This window comes from Anomaloglossus baeobatrachus, chromosome 2 (assembly GCF_048569485.1).
Source record: "Anomaloglossus baeobatrachus isolate aAnoBae1 chromosome 2, aAnoBae1.hap1, whole genome shotgun sequence".
NCBI lineage: Eukaryota > Metazoa > Chordata > Amphibia > Anura > Aromobatidae > Anomaloglossus > Anomaloglossus baeobatrachus.
In genome coordinates this window covers 286,736,063-286,753,196 of record NC_134354.1, presented here as the reverse complement: position 1 = coordinate 286,753,196, position 17,134 = coordinate 286,736,063, and the positions used below count along the sequence as shown (strand labels likewise).

At 44.1% G+C, this 17,134-nt stretch overlaps 1 protein-coding gene across 1 annotated transcript in view; it reads left to right on the top strand.

Annotated features, from left to right (window-relative positions):
• Nucleotides 1-17,134, top strand: part of NECTIN3 (nectin cell adhesion molecule 3) — a 112,344-nt gene that overhangs the window by 72,759 nt on the left and 22,451 nt on the right. Inside the window, exons 3-4 of the mRNA XM_075333825.1 lie at nt 11,802-12,098; nt 16,127-16,244. Coding sequence (XP_075189940.1) covers nt 11,802-12,098; nt 16,127-16,244 — 415 coding nt within the window. The remainder of the gene's footprint in view (nt 1-11,801; nt 12,099-16,126; nt 16,245-17,134) is intronic.

The window sequence follows — 17,134 nt, the reverse complement described above, 5'->3', positions numbered from 1 at the left end:
GTCGTATCTTCTTTCCACTTAAACAAGGACATTGTGTTGCCGTCATTCTGCCCGGCCCCAGTCCACTCCTTTGAAAAAGCCCTTCACACTCTAGATCTCGTCAGGGCTCTGCGGATCTACATCTCCAGAACAGCGCCGTTGCGAAAGTCTGATGCCCTCTTCGTCCTCTCAGAAGGACACGAAAAGGGCAACCAGGCTTCTAAATCCACGATTTTCTCGATGGATCAGGACTGCCATCTGTGAGGCTTACAAGGCACAAGGTTTTGTTACTCCTCAATCTGTGCGGGCCCACTCTACGCGAGCAGTGGGTGCTTCCTGGGCTATCCGCCATCAGGCTTCGGCGGCCCAACTTTGCAAGGCCGCTACCTGGTCCAGTGTGCACACGTTTACAAAATTCTACAGAGTGCATACGCATGCTTCCGCGGATGCTGCTCTTGGAAGACAAGTCTTTCAGGCAGCAGTGGCCCATTTATAAGTGGCCACTGCTCGGTTTTTTGACAGTGTTTTGATATATGTTCACTCCAGTTGCAGTCGTTAGTCAGCTCTTAGTCTGATGTTTTACACTGTTAATAGTTCAGTTCCCACCCAGGGACTGCTTTGCGACGTCCCACTGTCTGTGTCCCCCAATGAAAAGGCGAGAAAGGAAATTACATTTTTGTGTACTCACCGTAAAATGTCTTCCTTGGAGCCTTTCATTGGGGGACATGGCTCCCACCCTTGTGGTTTTGGTTGTCCTTCTCCTGCTGCTTTTACACCAAACTGAGCTAGTTTCCTGCCTAGCTAGGGAATATGCTGTGGGGGGAGGAGCTAACACTTTTTTCAAATCTAGTGTCACGCCTCCCTGGAGACATCATAATACCCACTGTCTGTGTCTCCAATGAAAGGCTCCAAGGAAGACACGGTGAGTACACAAAAAATGTCATTTTTTTATTTGTTTTCAGTAAAGCTGAGTTTGATAGGAAGAGCTTGCTGTAATATCAATTTTTCTATCACTATCTACCGATTAGCTGTTATCAGCTGTGGCGGGGGCCAGACATAGTGTACAGAGGCAGAACAGCACTGACCCATCACGGTTTAGTGGTGGCTACCATGTACTGATCCTGAGCTCTGATTCCTTTCAGTAGGGGCTGAGCTGCATTGACTGAGAGCAGCCACTCAATAATGTACAGAGCTGTGCTGTCCTGACTCCATACATTGCTTACATCCATCTGACGCCATTGCTGCCCACTGGTTTTGCAAGATATCTTAAACTTGCAGCTGCAAGCAATGGTATTGAGCCGGACAGAAATCAGAGGCTTATACAGCTTAACTTTATCCAAGTCCCATCACTGGTGTCCTGGTAATAACCTATAGGGAGTAGTCGTCATTGAAACAATATGTGATGCTGTCTGAGTATATTTCCTATCCTGACTGAAGCCGCTCAGGACAGGGCTGATCTGTTATGGCCTAGTACGGGGCAGCAAGGGATATATGAAGGGCACCATGAAAATAAATTGAACCATGTCCAGCTCCATGACTTGAGGTTTTTTTTTTAATTGGTTATCTGTAGAGATGAGCGAGCCTCTGAAGGCTCGAGTTCAGTTCAGTTCGTCGAACGGAGGCCCCGTTCGAGCTCTGTTCGATGAACCATTCCACGAACCTCTCGAACCCCATTGAAAACAATGGGAGGCAAATTAAAACACATAGAAAACAACTTCAATGGTGTCCAAAAGGTGACAAACAACTCCCAAGACACCACAAACACATGGGAAAGTGACAAGGACATATACTCATGCGAAAACAAAAGAGCTGGTCGAGGAAAAAGAAGAGGAGACACAGATATAGGCATGTCATGCCATTCTAAAATCATGTAAAACACATCAAGGTTATTCCAAGCCTTTTTCCAAAAATTGGGCCCCACAGTGGCATCACTTGTGCCCCAGTTGCAAACTTGACCGGTAGATTTGCATCAAGCACATTGAAAAATACGCCAGCCTTAATTGTCCCCAGGATGACACCGGGGTGGGTAGCAAAGTCTTTGCTGAACCATGACTTGTTCATCTTGGCTCATTTTTAAAAACACTGCAAGGGGACTCCAAGCAGAGTCTCTCTTTTATCCAAAAATTGGGCCACACAGACACCACTTCAGTGGCATCAGTTGTCCCCCAGTTGCAAACTTGACAGGTTGATTTGCATGAAGAACATTCCAAAATACGCCAGCCTTTACTCTCCCCAGGATGACACAGGGGTAGTAAAGTCCTTACGGATCCATGGCTTGTTCATCTTGATGAACGTTAGTCTGTCCACATTGTAACTGGACAGACGCGTGCGCTTATCTGTCAGCACACACCCAGCAGCACTGAAGACACGTTCAGAGACAACGCTGGCTGCGGGACACGACAAGATCTCCAAGGCGTAAGTGGCGAGCTCAGGCCATTTTTCAAGATTTGAAGCCCAAAATGAGCAAGGCTCCAGTTGCAAAGTCATGGCATCAATGTTAATTTGGAGATACTCCTGTATCATCCTCTCCAGCCTTTGACTATGTGTCAGACTTCTTTTTTCTTGTGGCCTTGCATTGGATGGTCTAAAAAAAATTCTGAAACAATTCCATAAAATTGCTGTTACCAGCACCAGATGCAATGTTGCTGGTACGGTTAAACTGATAATGACGAGACAGTCCCATGCTTTGCAAGTTACAACTGGGAGATTCACTCCGTGCACCACTGGTGTTTGGTGGAAAAGCCGAGCTAAGATTGAGTAACAGCTTCTGCTGATACTCCTGCATACGTGCATCCCTTTCTTTGGCTGGAATTATTTCGCCAAATTTGGACTTGTATCGGGGATCTAATAGTGTGGCAACCCAGTAGTCATCATTACTTCTAATTCGGACAATCCGAGGGTCATGTTGTAGGTAGTGCAGCAAGAAGGCGCTCATGTGTCTTGCGCATCCATGCGGACCAAGTCCTCGCTGTGTTTGTGGCGGCGAGGTGATAACCGTGCTTTCTTCCTCTGACATTTCCCCCCCCCAACCTCGTTCAACCGAAATTTGACCAAGGTCTCCCTCATCTGCTGAGTCTTTCATGCCCATCGAGAGTTCGTCCTCCATTTCTTCCTGGTCTCCTGCACCTTCCTCAACATTTTGGCTGCTACCATGCGCCCTTGTTAATCCCTCTCCCCCACCGTCCCATGCCTGCCGCCTTGGTGATGCTGAACGTCTGGACCTTGTAGATGTTGGTATCCCTTGCGCATATGAATCCTCCTGTACTTCCTCCTCTTCCTCTTGTCCCACCCCCTGACTCAGAATAGTGTTTAGCGTGTGCTCCAGCATGTAAATGACTGGAATTGTCATGCTGATAATGGCGTTGTCAGCGCTAAACATATTCGTCGCCATGTCGAAACTGTGCAGAAGGATGCATAGGTCCTTGATCTGAGACCACTCCAGCAGTGTGATTTGCCCCACCTCCGCATCTCATTGGCCCAGGCTATACATCATAACGTATTTCACCAGGGCTCGGCGGTGCTGCCACAGTCACTGCAACATGTGGAGAGTTGAATTCCAGTGTGTCGGCACATTGCATTTCCGGCGATGAACCGGCAGGCCGAAAGACTTCTGGAGCGATGCAAGTCGGTCAGCTGTGGCGGTTGAATGGCGGAAGTGAGCAGAGAGTGACCATGCCCTGTGTAGAAGCCCATCTAGGCCGGGATAGTGGGTTAAAAATTGCTGGACAACAAGGTTCAACACGTGAGCCATACAAGGCACGTGTGTCACCTTGCCCCGGCGTAGGGCCGTACACAGGTTTGCAGCATTGTCGCACACTGCCTTCCCTGGCTGCAGGTTGAGTGGAGACAACCATTTAGTAAACTCGCTGACCACAACTCCTCAGCTGTGTGACTCTTATTTCCAAGACATTTCAAGGTAAAGACCGCCTGATGCCGTTGAGCTCTGCTGCCAGCATAGTAAGGAGGTGTGCGGGATTCCTTGTGCGCAGTTACAACACGGGTGGCCTGACCAGGCAGGCTTGGGGCGGAGGTAGAGGACCCAGACGAGGTTGAGGAGGCAGAAGCAGTGGAGGAACTTCTAAATACAGAGGATTGACGCACAAGTCGTGGGGACGGCAAGACTTGTTCAGCAGACCCTTCTCCATCTCTCACCATAGTTACCCAGTGCCCAGTTAGCGACATGTAACGCCCCTGTCCGGGCTTACTGGTACAAGTATCGGTGGTGAAATCCACCCTGTCACACACACAGTTTCTCAAGGAAGCGATGATGTTGTGTGCGACATGTTGGTGTATTGCAGGCACACCTTTCTTGGAGAAGTAGTGGCGACTGGGCATCTGGTACTGGGGCACTGCGACTGACATAAGGTCTCAAAAATCCTCTGTGTCCACCTGGCGGAAAGGCAGCATTTCGGTAGCCAAGAGCTTACAGAGGGATAAAGTCAACCTCTTAGCTTTGTCATGGCTCGAAAGAAATGGCCTTTTAGTTGTCCACATCTGAGGGGCCGAGATCTGGCTGCTGTGAGGAGACGATGTTGAGTAGGGTGTCCCTGGAAAACTGCAGGTCTGTGAGGAAAGTGCAGGCGGAGATATGATGTTGCCTTCATCCAAACTTGGTGCTCTTGATGTCTGAGAGAGCTCTACACCAGCACTTGTTTCCCCTTCCAAAACAACTAACGACCTGCCAAGCAAACTGCCTGTTGCAGTTAAAGAGGTGGAAGGTCTGCGTGGAAAAACATGTGTGACAGCTGTTCCCACAGTCATAGAGGAAGAAGATTGCGTGGATGCACTTGAAGGGGCAGATGGTGGTTGGCCCGCTCCTCTAGGCCGCATTGTAGTACAGTGAGCTTCCCACTGGGACTTATGCTTGTTATTCATGTGACGATTCATGGAAGAAGTTGTCAAACTAGTGAGGTTTTGGCCTCTACTTATAGATTGGCGACAAATCTTACAGATCACATGATTTGGGAGATCCTTTGCGATGTCAAAAAAGAAGCAGGCTAGGCAAGGCTTAGAGCCCATGCGACCTGCAGAGCCACCCCGACTTGTGCTGAGAGGCAGAGTTGTGGCTGAGGATGCAGTTGTTGACGTGCTTTCAGTGCTCTGACTCTGTGCAGGAAGGCGCAAGGTAACTTCGTCGTAAGTCGCATCCTTTTCCACCGCCTCTGGTGACCTCCTCGAGTGCCTGACTGTGGGTTAACAGTAAGTGGGATCTAGAACTTCATCATCAAGCGTTGTGTTTGCACTCCCCTCGCCCTAAGACCTAACCTCTTCCTGCCCTGACTGAATAGTTAAGTTGTCAATCCAATCAGGTATCTGAGTCTCATCGTCATCAGTATGTTCCTCATTGTCTCCACCAAGAGGTGTTACAGTTTGTGAATGAGGGTCTACATTATGCTCAGAAACTTGGTCATCAGGGCCTGAATCAGACTCACACAGCTTCTGGGCATCACTGCAGATCATTTCCTGGTCTGTACTCACTGTAGCTTGGGAGCAGACATCTGATTCCCAGCCTATAGTGTGACTGAACAGCTCTGCAGACTCACCCATCTCTGTTACCCCGTACTCTGCAGGGCGGGTGGAGACTTGAGTGCTAGGAGAAAGCAAATGCGATTGGGGTGACAACTCAGAGGACTGTTGTATTTTGGATGTTGAAGTTGAGGTGGAGGAGAGGATACTTGTTGGAGCACTTGCAATCCATTCAAGCATGTTTTTTTTTTGTGCATCATCTACCTTTGTTACAGTTCGGTTCCGTAAAAAAGGGAGCACATCCGATTTGTCCACGGAAAGTAGTAGACATCTTACTTTTGCTGGAAGATGGCCTTTCTTCAGCAGATGTTAATGTAGCTTTCCCACCTACCCCACTGACACAAACTTTTTTTCCTTTGCCAACACGCCTGTTCCCCTTTCAACCAGCATCTGTCCTTTTGCCACTCATTTTGTTAGCAACAAGATTGGACACTTAAAATGTGGTAGTAAAAATGGAGAGGTGGTGTAGATTGCAGAGGTGGTCTAGCTTTATAGACAGCTGAAGAACCAACACTGACTATCCCAGTCAATTTTAGTATGCCCCTAACAGTGGCATCACAGTTTGCAATTAGAATTGCATAGCAAAAATGAGCAGGTGGGTAGAATGCATGGGTGCTGTGGGTCAGTAGACAGCAAAGGAACACTAACTTAGTATTCCAGACACTTTTAGGATGCCAGAAAAAGTGTCAGCTCTTTGGGGAAATAAAATAGCGTGGCAATAATGGGCAGGTGGGTAGAATGCATGGGTGCTGTGGGTCAGTGGACAGCAAAGGAAGCCACACTTTCTATCCCTGCTAATGAAAAAATGCAGCAAGGAATTGCCTGAGCTGAGGTAGCAAGATGCTGTTATCTAAAGCCCTACACAGCGTTTGTACAGACATGCCTAGCAGCTATGGCTATGAACGCCTGTAAATCAGCCCTGAAAAGGGCTGAAATAACCAGTAGTCCCCAATCCCTAAAGTGCTGTGTAGATTGCACTGTATCTCAATAGCGCACACAGCAGGCAAGGACATGTGACATGCACAGCCTATGACACATGCCCTTGCTTGTCTGGCAAAAATCCACTTTGCAGTGTGTGACTCTGTGATTTGCTGACAACCTGGCCCGCCCCACTGCACGCGCGGTTAGGGAAAAAAAAAATGGCAATCGGCATTATCTCAGCACTCAGCAGCAGAACTGATCTAAACCCCATCCCACCCACAGACTATACGCTGAATTTTGATAATAGTGTGAATCCCAGTGACTCACACTATTACAGTGAAAAGCCAGCTAGTAACTAGCTAGGCTTTTTGGTGATCGAACCGTTCTCGAACGTAACTCGAACTTCTAGCTTTTAGCAAAAAGCTCGAGTTCGTCGAACGTCTCGAACACCCCCCAAAATCACTCGAACATGAAATTGTCGAACCTCGAACATCGCTCATCTCTAGTTATCTGTTTGGGGAAAAAAAACGGGCAATGCGCAGGAAATCGTGTTAAGATAAGCATTATTTACCAATTCAGTGCCCCATTGTAGTTCCTCGCGGTGCTGCAGCTGTGACATCCTGCCCATCATTCACGTGACATTGGCAGCCAATCCCTGGCCTCCGCTCTGATGATTGCACATACAGCATGTGACTTGTGAGGCCAGTGATTGGCTCCATTGATGTTGTAAGTGATCGATGTGATGTCATCTTTGCAAGATTGGCACAAACGTTGGCATTATGGTTTTTTACAGAGTAGCCATCATTGTAATTTTTTTTTCAGAAATGAATAGTACACCTGACAGTAAGTTAAATTAACTTCTTTCACTCTCACTTCATGGTTAAAATATGTATTCACATAGATGCTGTTGGTGCTTTTAAAATTCTGTGGAGGGGGGAGGAGCTAGAGACAGAGGCAGTCTATTGCAAGTTCTCATGAAAGACAGTTACCGAACCTTATATGCTCCAACTCTCATCTCCTTTCTGAGTAATTGGAAACTCTGTGTCCACTGAAGACAGATTTTACCTGAGCATTGAGAATTTGGAGAATAAATGATCAGTCTTGGCAGGAAAAGCAGATTTCTCTAATATTACATATTACAAACTTTCTTATTTTCACAAACTTTTGGTTTCTGAAATAACTATTAAAAGGTTACTCTTTAGTTATTGTAACCCATTTTCTTGTCTAGGGCAGCATACTCTTTCAGGATGCTTATGCTTCACACTGAAAAGCTTTCTCCAGCATTTTGTATGCTATCGCCGGCTCCCATCTTCCGAGTTAGAGCTAGTGTTGTAGGATCACGTTGCATCAGGTTCCTGTAATGAATACGGATCCTAATACAATAGTATGCAATGAACGTGTATACTTGTTTTTCTTGCATAACTAGAGGCACAATTTACTAGTTCCTCACTACTATTTATATCAGCAACTGCACTAAAGGCTACTTTACACGCTGCGATATCGGCCCTGATATCGCTAGCGTGGGTACCCGCCCCCATCTGTTGTGCGACACGGGCAAATCGCTGCCCGTGCCGCACAACATCGCGCAGTCCCGTCACACATACCTGCCCGGCGACGTCGCGGTGACCGGCGAACCGCCTCCTTTCTAAGGGGGCGATCCATGCGGCGTCACAGCGACGTCACTGAGCGGCCGCCCAATAGAAGCGGAGGGGCGGAGATGAGTGGCCGGAACATCCCGCCCACCTCCTTTCTTCCTCATAGCGGCCGGGAGGCAGGTAAGGAGAGGTTCCTCGTTCCTGCGGCGTTACACATAGCGATGTGTGCTGCCGCAGGAGCGACGAACTACATCGTTACTGCTGCAGTAACGATAATCGAGAATTGACCCTCATGTCACCGATGAGTGATTTTGCACGTTTTTGCAACGATGCAAAATTGCTCATCGGTGTTACACGCAGCAACATCGCTAATGCGGCCGGATGTGCATTACAAAGTTTTTTTTTACGCTTTTGCTCTCGTTCATCGTCGCACCTAGGAGTTACACATTGCGATGTCGCTACCGGCGCCGGATGTGCGTCACTAACGACGTGACCCCGACGATATATCGTTAGCGATGTCGCAACGTGTAAAGCCCACCTAAGTGTCATCAGTGATGCTTGTTTCAGGGGCAGGTCTGGTCCCTACTGTGTCCCTGTACATTGTCTGATTGTCAGAGAACCCGGTGGCAGAATTAAGTACACTGTCATCCCCCTATATACCGTATGAGTCCCCACACTGGCCCCTACATACAGTATGAGCACCAACATAGCCCCTCTATATTCAGTATAAATCCCCCCCCATAGCCTCTCTATATACAGTGTGAGCCACCACATAGCCTCTCTATATACAATGAGCCCCCACATAGCATCCTATATTTAGAGTTGAAACCAGAAGTTTACATACTCTATCTAAAAAGACACATATGCAAGTTTTTCTCACTATCTGACATGAAATCAAAATAAACCTTTCATGGTTTAGGTCATGTAGGATTACCAAAATTATTTATATTTACCAAATGCCAGAATAATGAGAGCGAGAGAAAGCATGTTTTAAGGCATTTTAGTTACTTTCTGCAAAGCCAAAGGTTTACACACATGAAGAGTACTATGCCTTTAAACAATATGGTACAGCCCATATGATGATGTCATGTCTTTGGAAATTTCAGATATGTTTATTGGCAAAATATGACTTAATTAGAGACAAACATGTGCATTAAAATACATCCACATCTGAAACACACTGCTTCTTTGTGTAGCATCATGGGAAAGTCAAAAGAAATCAGCCAAGATCTCAATAAGAGAATTGTGGACTTGCACGAGTCTGGTTCATCCTTGGGTACTATTTCATCTGAACAAACAATTATACGCAAGTACAAACAAGATGGGAATGTCCAACTATCATACCGCTCAGGAAGGAGATGGGCTCTGTGTACCAGAGATGTACATGCTTTGGTCAGGCATAAAGAAAAGCAAAAGACCTTGTGAAGATGCTGGTGAAGGCTGGTAAGATTGTGTCAATAACCATATCGAAACAAGTACTGTATCAACATGGGCTGAAAGGTCACTCTGCTAGGAAGAAGCCATTTCACCAAAAGAAACATAAAAAAGGCAGATTAATGTTTGTAAATGCATACAGGAGCAAAGACCTTTATTTTTGGAGACGTCGTGTGGTCTGACGAAACAAAAATTGAACTATTTGGCCATAATGAGCATTGTTATGTTTTGAGGAAAAAGGGAGAAGCTTTGAAGCCTAAGTACACCATCCCAACTGTGAAACATGGGGGTGGCAGCATCATGCTGTGGAGTTGTTTTGCTGCAGGAGGAACAAAGCTGAAAAGGCAGGTGCGAGCAAGGTGACCTACAAACATGGCTCAGTTACACCAGTTCTGTCAGGAGGAAGGGGCCCAAATTCCTACCAAATATTGTGAGAAGCGTGTGGAAGGAATTCCAAAACATTTGACCCAAGTCATACAGTTTAAGGGCAATTGTACCAAATACCAATTAAATATATCTTAACTTTTGACTTTGCATAAAATACTAAATATGCCATAAAACATTCTCTCTCTCTCTCTCTCTCTCTCTCATTACTCTGGCATTTGGCAAATATAAATAATGTTGGTAATACTAATTGACCTATAATAGGAAAGGTTTATTCTGATTTCATGTCAGATAGTGAGAAAAACATGCATATGTATCTTTTTAGATGGTGTATGTAAACGTCTGCTTTCAACTGTGGTATGAGCCCTCACATAGCCTCTATATAAAGTATTAGCCCCCACATAGCCTCCTGTATACAGTATGAGCCCCCACATAGCCTCCTGTTTACATTATGACCCTCCACGTAGCCTCCTGTTTACAGTATGACCCTCCAAGTAGTCTCTCTATATACAGTATGAGCCCAAACATAACCTAATATTATATGAACCCCAACATAGCCTCCTAAATTCAATTTTAACTCCACACATAGCTTCTCTATTTAGTGTGAGCCCCCACATACCTCCAATATGCAGTATGAGCCCCCACTGCCTCCCTGTATACAGTATGAACCCACACATAGCTACCCACATATAGTATGAGTCCCCACATAGCCTTCTGTATACATATAAACATTCCATACACATGAAATCCACATAATCGCCACACTCCTGTTTCCCCGATACTCTGCTCCTGTCTCCTGTGCATTGATTCTTCATACAGCAGATGCAATGTGACATCATCGAATCTGCTGTCTCCCATGCTGATTGGTGATAGAAATAGCCTTCGGCTAAGTCTTCCACCATTGTATTCACTGTTGTCTGCATCCTGAGAATGCAGATAATGGAGGAATCGGGAAGCAGATGGGCGGTAGGGGAGGGCATGGTGCTGCCCGTGGGCCACTGTTTTAAGCCTTTCAGCTGTTTTGGTCCATGGGCCAGACTGGAACATCCAAAGGGACTGATGTGACCCAAGGGCAGAACTTTGCCAAGATCTTCCCTAACCTAAAGTCTGATATCAAACACAAGGGAACTAAAATGAAATCAGAGTCATAATAACAAGAACCCATAAAACAAAGGGGCATCAAACGCCAGAAACGTAAAAACATCTGTTCCCAGGCAGTATTGCTCCTGCAGATGGTATAATTTCTCAGTATGAACCTACAACCTACATTTACATGCAAGGAAATGATAGGCTATAGAGGCAAACACATTTTTTGCATAATTTGTATATACAGTGCATTAAACTGAGATGCTTTACGGCAGCTGCAATGTAACGCACGTTAGGATATTGCCAGTACAATAATAGAATCTGAACTAATACAAATACGCATGAAGTACAACCCCTTGCCCAATTAGTGGCATGTTGGCTGTGTACAGAGCCTTATCTGTGGGAATCATCACTATATCTAAGCTTCTGCCTGAAATTTGGACACGACAAAGTAGACAGTGTGAAAAGAAGAGTACTAATAAAAGTCTAAACCTACACAATCTATGGATGCGTCCTCCACTAGTGCGGCTCTCAGCATAGCGGCCAGCTGAGCTCTTCTGCTTCTTTCGTATTAGTGAATGGTGGCGGTGTAACAAGTCAAAAGATTTTTAAAATTATAGGCCCCTTTAATAAATGCTTTGACATCCTGAGTGCTATTAGTTCAAGGTATCTGAAGCTTCTGATACTCGGTACTGTGGGTTGGAGGAGAACACTACTGTTTGAAAGGCAAAATGATTTCCATTGTCCTAGCTACTGCTAATTTTCACTTTAGAAATATGAATCACTGCTTTTGTTACCGGGTACACAGTATGCCATGAAATGATTGCATATTTTGGTCTGGTGCTGTTCTAATGGATTTGTCTTTTTATTTTCAAGTGGAACCTACTGTGAGTATAAGAAAAGGACCCCACCAGTTACTGGATGGTGCAAATGAAACTGTAGCAGCCACCTGCACCGCAGCCACAGGAAAACCTGCTGCCGAAATTTATTGGGAAGAGTCCCTTGGGAGAGCAGAGGCCACTTCCACAACATTCGCAAATAAAACTGTGACAGTCATAAGCCAATACAAGCTAGTCCCGACCAGATTTGCAAGACGGAGAAACATAACCTGCATCGTAAAGCACCCAGCTTTGGAAAGTGATATCAAGTATCCATTTACATTGGATATACAATGTGAGTACAATCGTCGGCAGTGCTTCTACTGAGCAAACATCATTATTCATTGGTTTAGCTGCTTTGTAAAATACCACTATATGATATTGCAATGGTGTCCACATTTTGTCTGTCTTACTATGTAACTATAATCTTTATACGTATAGAAACAGTCCTCAAGGTCTGCTGTTAGGGGCCAAATTAAACCTGACAGCTGATCCATGCTGCCCGATCCATGGCCAACCATCCCGAAATTCCAGGACAGTCCGTTAAAATAGCACTTTTTGCCCTGTCTGTAAAAAAAATGTTTAGGCGTCTTTGATTTTTATTTTTTTAAGCTGAAGAAACTTTTACAGATTATTATTATTGACTGTAATTATCATCATTTACCATTTTCAATGAATGCAGCTGATTTCTTATAGGCTGTACACATCTATCACTTATAATCATAATGATTTATTATAGTTTTCCAAGGTGTCTATTTAAAACATTGTCTGCGCATGATTTTTTTATAAGAAGTCCAGAAAATGTAAAAAATCAAGATGGGAACTGGCTGAATGGTTTCAGAAACATAGTTACATAGTTACTTAGGTTGAAAAAAGACCTAGGTCCATCTAGTTCAACTTTCCTCCACCAGTTCTACATTTGGTCACTAAGTCATTTATAACCAACAATGTTGTGTGTACTGAGGAAATCATCCAGCCCTTTTTTAAAAGCTGTTATAGTATCTGCCATTACTACCTCTTGTGGTAGGGCATTCCACAGTCTGACCGCTCTAACTGTAAAGAACCCTTTCCTATTTAGGTGTCGGAATCGCTTTTCTTCCACTCGCAGTGAGTGCCCCCTGGTCCTTAGTACTGTCTTTGGAAGAAATAAGTCATGTACCAGTCCTTTATATTGACCACACATGTATTTATACATATAAATGAGATCTCCTCTGAGACATCTTTTTTCTAAGCTAAACATATCTAACTTTTTCAACCTGTCATCATATGGGAGGCCTTCCATTCCTTGTAATAGTCTAGTTGCCCGCCTTTGAACTGACTCTAACTTCTGAATGTCCTTTTTAAAATGTGGAGCCCAAAACTGGATCCCGTATTCCAGATGTGGCCTTACAAGTGATTTATAGAGGGGTAACAATACGTTGGGATCACGGGATCTAATCTCTCTTTTTATACACCCTAAAATCTTGTTTGCTTTAGCAGCTGCTGCTTGATATTGAGTGCTGCTGCTCAGCTTATTTGTAATGAGAATACCCAAGTCCTTCTCCTGTTCTGTAGTCCCGAGTTTACTTCCATTTAATGTATACGCAGCTATAGGATTACTCCGTCCTAGGTGCATTACTTTACATTTATCATCGTTAAATCTCATTTGCCAAGTATCTGCCCATTCTGACATCTTATCCAGATCTTTTTGTAATATTGTACTATCCAGGTCAGTTTTTAATATCCTACATAGTTTGGTGTCATCGGCAAAGACTGACACTGTACTATCAATCTCATCCACAAGGTCATTAATAAAGAGAGTAAAAAGAATTGGTCCAAGCACAGATCCCTGCGGCACCCCACTGCTGAGTATAGCCCATTTAGAGAATGTTCCATTTATGACTACTCTTTGTTTCCTATCTTTTAGCCAATTCCTTACCCAGTTGCATATAGTTTCCCCTAGTCCTTGCTTCTGGAGCTTTAGTATAAGGCTATTAGGTGGCACAGTATCAAATGCCTTTGCAAAGTCCAAATAAATCACATCAGCTGCATTACCAGTATCCAGGTTTGCACTTTCCCCCTCATAGAACCCCAACAGGTTGGTTAGACACGACTTATCTTTCATGAATCCATGCTGTTTGTCAGTTATCATATTATTTTCTGCAATATATTTTTGCATGTCATCCCTTAAAATGCCCTCAAAAACTTTGCATACTACTGATGTCAGACTTACTGGACGGTAGTTACCTGGATCTACCCTCTTACCAAACATTGTAGTATTTCAGAGAAAAGCTTACTTTAAAAGCCAGCTGGGAACAAATAAATCTGGAAAATAATAAGATGAAAAAACAAACTTATATAGCATTGTATTGTCCATAAAGTCTGGTCTATCAGAATATAAAATTAATTAACCCAATGTGCAAAAACCGTAATGAGATAAAACACCAAAATGGCAGAATTGTACTTATTCAGTCACCATCATTCCTTAAAAAATGCAATGAAAACAATGTAAAACTTCATGTCTACCACATTAAAACTGTCTGCTTCCCACACAAAAACAAGCACTGACACAGAGAAACGGAATTGACGGAACAATAAAAATGTTATGCGTTCTCCATTAACTTCTATTATACTGAGGTACTCGAGTCGAGCCCGTCCGAGCGTTGGACTGCTGGTTACAAGTGCCAACCACCCAAGCATGGTAGAACTCACTCATCACTAATAATCATACATCACTGAATTTTCAGCAGCTGAATACAGTATTGGTGCCACAAATGACAGTTTGCAGTGAGCCTCCAAATTCTGAAGACATTCTTCACCCATAAACAGCAACACAAAAATAAAGCCGAGGCCCACATACACACTAATCTATTGGTGTCCGATCCCGGTGCGTTCAGCTAACAGTCTAATGTGTAACGAGGCCCCCAACAATCAGGCACAATTAGGATCCAACATATCTAATTTCGGAGTGCAGATCTTTTTGTTCTTTAGAGAACTTCTCCTGTGTGTCGGAAAGCTTGGTGAGATAGCTGCCTGCTGAATGATCACACAGTCCTTTGTTTGGCCAACAGCCATCTAGAATGTATGGGGGTCTCTACTATTAGACATTGTTCACCATTTAGATGTGCTGTAGATTGAGGCTGTGATACTGAAATATCCACACAGTGATATATAAACATTGGCCATGGACTCTGTAATCAGGTACTGCCTGATAAATGACTACCTATGTAAGATAGCGGCCACCACAACTTCCTTATTAGGGGAAACATTTCAGGGAGATTAAAGAAGTGTGCATTCCTTCAGGCTTTTCTGGAGTCAGACAAAATGTATAAATGGAAAAAGCTTGTACACAGATGCTATATTTACACATTCCTAAGCACATCGCGGCACTGCTCATCTTTCCATGAGTATTACCCTCATTCTAGCTGTGCTCTTGTAGCAACAGATGTTGGAAATCTGCTCCTCTGCTCTATGGATTCTCTTCCTCCCAGCTACATTTATTTACTCCATGATGTGGGGCATGTTTGTTGGCTTTGCTAGAAAATCTCTAAAAACGGTGTACGTTGTCCATCGCTACGTTGTGTACAATCTGTGTACTTGTACAGTGTTTGCACATACACATTAGAGAATAGTTTGGGCCAAAGTGGTTGTGGCATGTTAAAGGTGTGGCATGTGGCATGTTAAAGGTGTGGTCCACTACAAAGTGATGTTGGGCTGTGATGTGCTGTGAAACTTTACCTACAGCCCAGTCACTCACAGAGACTCGGTCCCGCCTCGTTGATGCCAGGTCAACTTCCAATTCCGGAAGTTGACGTCACATCACCGAACATTAGAGGTCACTGCAGCCCGGGTCACGTGATGGGGGATGAGCGGCCAATTATAGTGCCGCACACAGGCAGAATGGACAACAGAAGGTATTTAAAAAATGCCTTCTGTCAAAGTTTTACATCAATGTGGCCACTATTCTTTGCAGTGGACCACCCCTTTAAATTCCATCATGCTTTATTCCTAATTATTTTGCTTGCTTATACATCGCTATTCCACAGACCTTTATAAACATGCTCATCTCTGTCCCCATTAGGGCTCACAATGTAAATTCCCTATCAATATGTCTTTAGAGTGTGAGAGGAAACTGGAGCAAGCCCACCCGACCACAGGGGCAGCTTACAAAGTCCTTGCAGATGTTGTCCTCCTTGGGATTTGAGCCCAGGACCCCAATGCTACAAGACTGCAGTGCTGCCTGAATCCTTCCCTAAGAGAGCTACTGTGGGAGGGGTGTAATAGCTGCTTATTCCTCAATTCTCAGCATGAGCATCACGTAAAGGTTTTCTTACTCTATTTTAGATGCTCCTGAAGTGTCAGTCACTGGCTATGATGGCAATTGGTTTGTTGGCAGAAGAAATGTCCAGCTGAAGTGTAATGCTGACGCGAATCCACCACCTACAGAGATAAAATGGAGCAGGTAAACGCATTTCATACAGTGTTTTGGTTGTTACTTTGCGCTTGGCAGACACTATACTAGTTACTAGTCTGCCATGATACATTGCTGTTCGAGGCAGAAATATTATACACAAAGCAATTTGGGAACGAAGAGACGTTCCGACAATGTGTAAATAGTGTAAAGTGAGAAATCCAATAATAGCAATGTGATTTGTGACTCTATTCTTTCTCTAGTTTGTGCTAATCAACAGCAGTAAAATATGGCCCGTATCAAGAGGCAAACAAGAATATGTAATAAATTATTAGCGAGTTCTTCATCCTCCATGATGGGCAATACTGAATACAAAGCTCAGCAGAACAGCGCACTGAATTACCAACTTTTTTTACTCTTTATTTTGTTTTTTAACTTTTGAAGTCAAAGGGTGGTCTCATCGCATATTTATTTTTTATTTTTTTTGTTCATTCACTTTGCGTTTTGTTAATTGATAAAAATATACTTTCAATACTTTATTTTTTTTATAGCATTCTTCCTTAGCAGTATTTTTTCGACAAGTCTAAAATGTTTGCAGAGTACTGTATGTACAATCCAATATACATAGTATATATAAGTAAGGGATCCATCTTCCTCTTCCCATGAGTGGCACCAGTGTTGTCTGACAGGCACTCTTCCTCCATAGGGTTCTTATTTGGATGATCACTTTCTGAGGGATGGGGGTGATAACCTGCGGCTGACGCAGCCTCCAGATGGTAGTTATCTCCATTTTGTTTATCCAGTAAAATAAGGTCCATTTTACAACCTTTACTAATATGTGGGGATCAGTACTTAGAAACATATCCTAATACAGACTTGTCTATGTGTAGTTTACAATGAGCTTCACGTAAACATTAATAGTTAATGCATTTAGGGTATTC